Here is a 3,251-nt window from a genome sequence, read left to right as displayed (position 1 = left end):
TAACTGATAAAGGTATGTACTGTCTGGGTCAGTGGCATTGCTGCTTTGTGTGCATGGCATTTGTATTTATTAAATATAGTAGAGACTGTGATGAATGTGAGATTAATTAAGCAATAAGAATGGTAATTATACATTTTCATTGATGCTAGTAGAGAATATTACATTTATAACTTTCCATTGTGAATTAGAATGTCAAATTAAATAATTATATTGATTACAGATACTTGTGTAAAAATATTGTTTCAGCTATAGGCTTCCTATAATTTTTCACAGTTTAGGTATGACTATGTGTGTTAAAATGAACAAGTTTCATGACAACATTCTGACTGTACAATTTACATATGAATTAAATATTGATAGTGATTTGCGTATATTATTTTGTGACTGTATAAGGTTCTTGCTATCAGTATCTACTGTATATTTTTTTGCCTAACTACAAACAAACTACAGTTAAGAATGTAACATTTGTATTCTCTTGACCTCTGTAAACTTGATTCTGACTTATAATCATGAATTAATTCATTATACATTGATAAGTATGTTCATAGAGTTCAGACAACACTTTGCACAGGAATTAGAAACATTACTTAATAGAAGCTTTCTCCCCAATAATTGTTGCTCTTTTGACTCCTAATATTGTAGCTTATGACAGTTTCTAAAAACATATATATTTATTCAACATGCTTTCCCTCCTCTCCCCACTCAACAGAAGTCTACTAGAACCATGTGCTATCAAAACTCCATCCTGAGGGTAGAGATGGGTGCTGCTTGCGCTCAGCTCCTCTTCGCTGCCATCTTCTGGTCAATGCCTTACACTGGAGCTGCTGCTGTGCTGTCTCTGTCCAAATCCAACCAGACAGACCTTCTCCAACTAACTAGGTCTGCCTTCGAGGCAGAGTCTGACTGGAGTAATCGGAATCTTACTAGCATTGACATGCCTCGTAGCCGAAGGAGGAGAGCCATCTCCTCCAGAGAAATGAATGCCTTGTTGGATTATCACAACCGTGTCCGCTCCCAGGTCTTCCCTCAAGCTGCCAACATGGAGATCATGGTGAGGCCCCGACATCTACTGTACCGGGGCAGGAAAACAAGGGACTGACGCATGACTGCCTGACAAATCTGAAAAAAATCTGAAACATAATTTTGGAGTTTTTGCTCTACACTAGAGTTAGATTTGACATTTTAGAAATATATTTTGTCGATGTTTAATCACGTATATTTATTGAGTAAGTCAAGTGTCCCGTAGGTATGTACACACAAGTAAAACAATGTGGCGAGGAGACGCTAGACAGATAGGACCAGCGAACATCTGTAAAGCCTTCCTCATGCTAGGGGCAGGGTTAATGAGTTTTTATCTTTGAGAGGTGTTGAACTGCTGGTCTCTCTCCATGCTTTAGGTGTGGGATGGGAAACTGGCAAAATCAGCAGATTCCTGGGCTTCCCGCTGCATATGGGATCATGGACCCTCACAGACCATGAGATATATGGGCCAAAACCTGTCCATCAACTCTGGCAGGTACTTTTGAACTGAACTGTCCCTCTTCTTTCCATGTTTATGTGAATGTTTGGTTCAACAATGGCTGCCTAAAGAACACTGTCTTATTGTATATCTGGTCAAATATGAAGTAGGTTGGTATTTTTTGAAAATCCAAAATATGTCTTTCTTCTCCTAGATACCGATCAGTCATTGAGCTGGTGAGGTCCTGGCAGGATGAGAAAAACTCATTCTCCTACCCCAACACATGCAGTGGACCAGTTTGTTCCCACTATACACAGGTGTGTGGCTTAGATATTGCACTAAATGGGAATGTATTGACTGGGATGTGTTCTATCCATAGTCTTCTATTTACAGAAGATAAGTACTGTACTGGTATAGTTGATATTTGTATTGGTAAGAAATTGGGTGACTGTGTGTGAGAACTTGTCTGCAATTAATCATGTTGACTATGAGAACTACACATTGCATCAACAAATTGATACATTGCATCTTTCTGTTTCAGATGGTATGGGCCAATACCAATAGGATGGGATGTGCCATCAACAAGTGCTCAAACATGAACGTGTATGGGAGCTCTTGGAGAACAGCAGTGTTCCTGGTTTGCAACTACTCTATCAAGTAAGTGATGTACACACAAATCCTTCTCTGTTCATAGAAAAAGTAAGCTGTCTTGTTATGATGAACACAAAAAAAGCCAAATCTATAGAATATACCCACTAGAGATGAATACGTTTATTTTTCAATGTACAAGCTAAATTCATCAGAACCTTACATTGAAGTGAATATTCTCTAATCATAAAAGGAAACAAACAAACACACAAGATCAGTAGTTAACCACGTTGTATTGCTCTTCCAGAGGGAACTGGGTTGGAGAGGCTCCCTACAAGAGTGGCAAACCATGCTCTGCATGTCCATCAAAATATGGAGGTTCGTGTAACAGAAACCAGTGTTCCTCCGCTGGTTCAAAAGTCAAAGCCAAGAAACGAAAAAGATATTAAAACAAGTTGGACGTCAGTCACATTTTCCCTGTTTTAATGGAAGACTTTAAATGATTAACTGTTTCCTGTTGAACCATTCCATTGATCTCATTAAAAAAAGAAAATGCAAGAGAAGATGTGTGAGATGCGAAGAATTTCTAAATAATAATAGTAATTTAAAAAAACAATAACTGGTTTTGCAAAGTTGGAAGTAACTAAAAATGACAAAAAAGTTTCTGTGATTAAATTACAGTACCACTATTTTTGTGTTTATTATTAACAAGTGTTTGATGCACCACCCACTGGATGTTTAGGCAAGCCCCCCACCCCCCCCCCCCACCCCCGGTCATGATGATGCCAATTCTCTCCTCTGCATGGAAATAAGCCTAATTATAAGCCTAAGGAACATAAACTCTTGGGTTGCAAAGCTCCATTTGGGGCCAGGACATACAGAACCCAGCTACCTAAAACCACAAGGGAATTATGTTGTATTCATCTGATTATGTCCTTTATTGAAAATGTTGAGAAGATGAGTTCAATATATTTGTAGGGCTATGCCAACGTGTTTGATAAGTCCACAAACTGTTTGCACTGTTTTTGGTTGATTATTCCGCTCGAGTGACATTTTGCGAAGCTATTTGTATTGAAAATTAAGCACTTTTATAGTTCACTGTTTTCGTTTTTAAAAAATTGTATAATACATGTTTACTGTAAATTTAGAAACATAGATAATTTTTATGAATTGTTCTGTTGTAGACCAATTATCTTTTATAACA

General features: G+C 37.7%; 1 protein-coding gene across 1 annotated transcript; it reads left to right on the top strand.

The window, feature by feature from the left end:
- The first annotated feature begins 712 nt into the window (after positions 1–712).
- LOC135562977 (peptidase inhibitor R3HDML-like) lies at positions 713–2,766 on the top strand. The gene is made up of 5 exons (XM_065005495.1): positions 713–1,051; positions 1,398–1,516; positions 1,674–1,776; positions 2,001–2,116; positions 2,355–2,766. Exons 1-5 carry the CDS (start codon positions 725–727, stop codon positions 2,494–2,496), a joined length of 807 nt encoding a protein of 268 aa, XP_064861567.1. The 5' UTR covers positions 713–724; the 3' UTR covers positions 2,497–2,766.
- Positions 2,767–3,251: the final 485 nt, after the last annotated feature.

Source organism: Oncorhynchus nerka, linkage group LG20 (assembly GCF_034236695.1).
Source record: "Oncorhynchus nerka isolate Pitt River linkage group LG20, Oner_Uvic_2.0, whole genome shotgun sequence".
NCBI classification, from domain to species: Eukaryota; Metazoa; Chordata; class Actinopteri; order Salmoniformes; family Salmonidae; genus Oncorhynchus; species Oncorhynchus nerka.
This window is presented reverse-complemented; position numbering and strand designations above follow the sequence as displayed.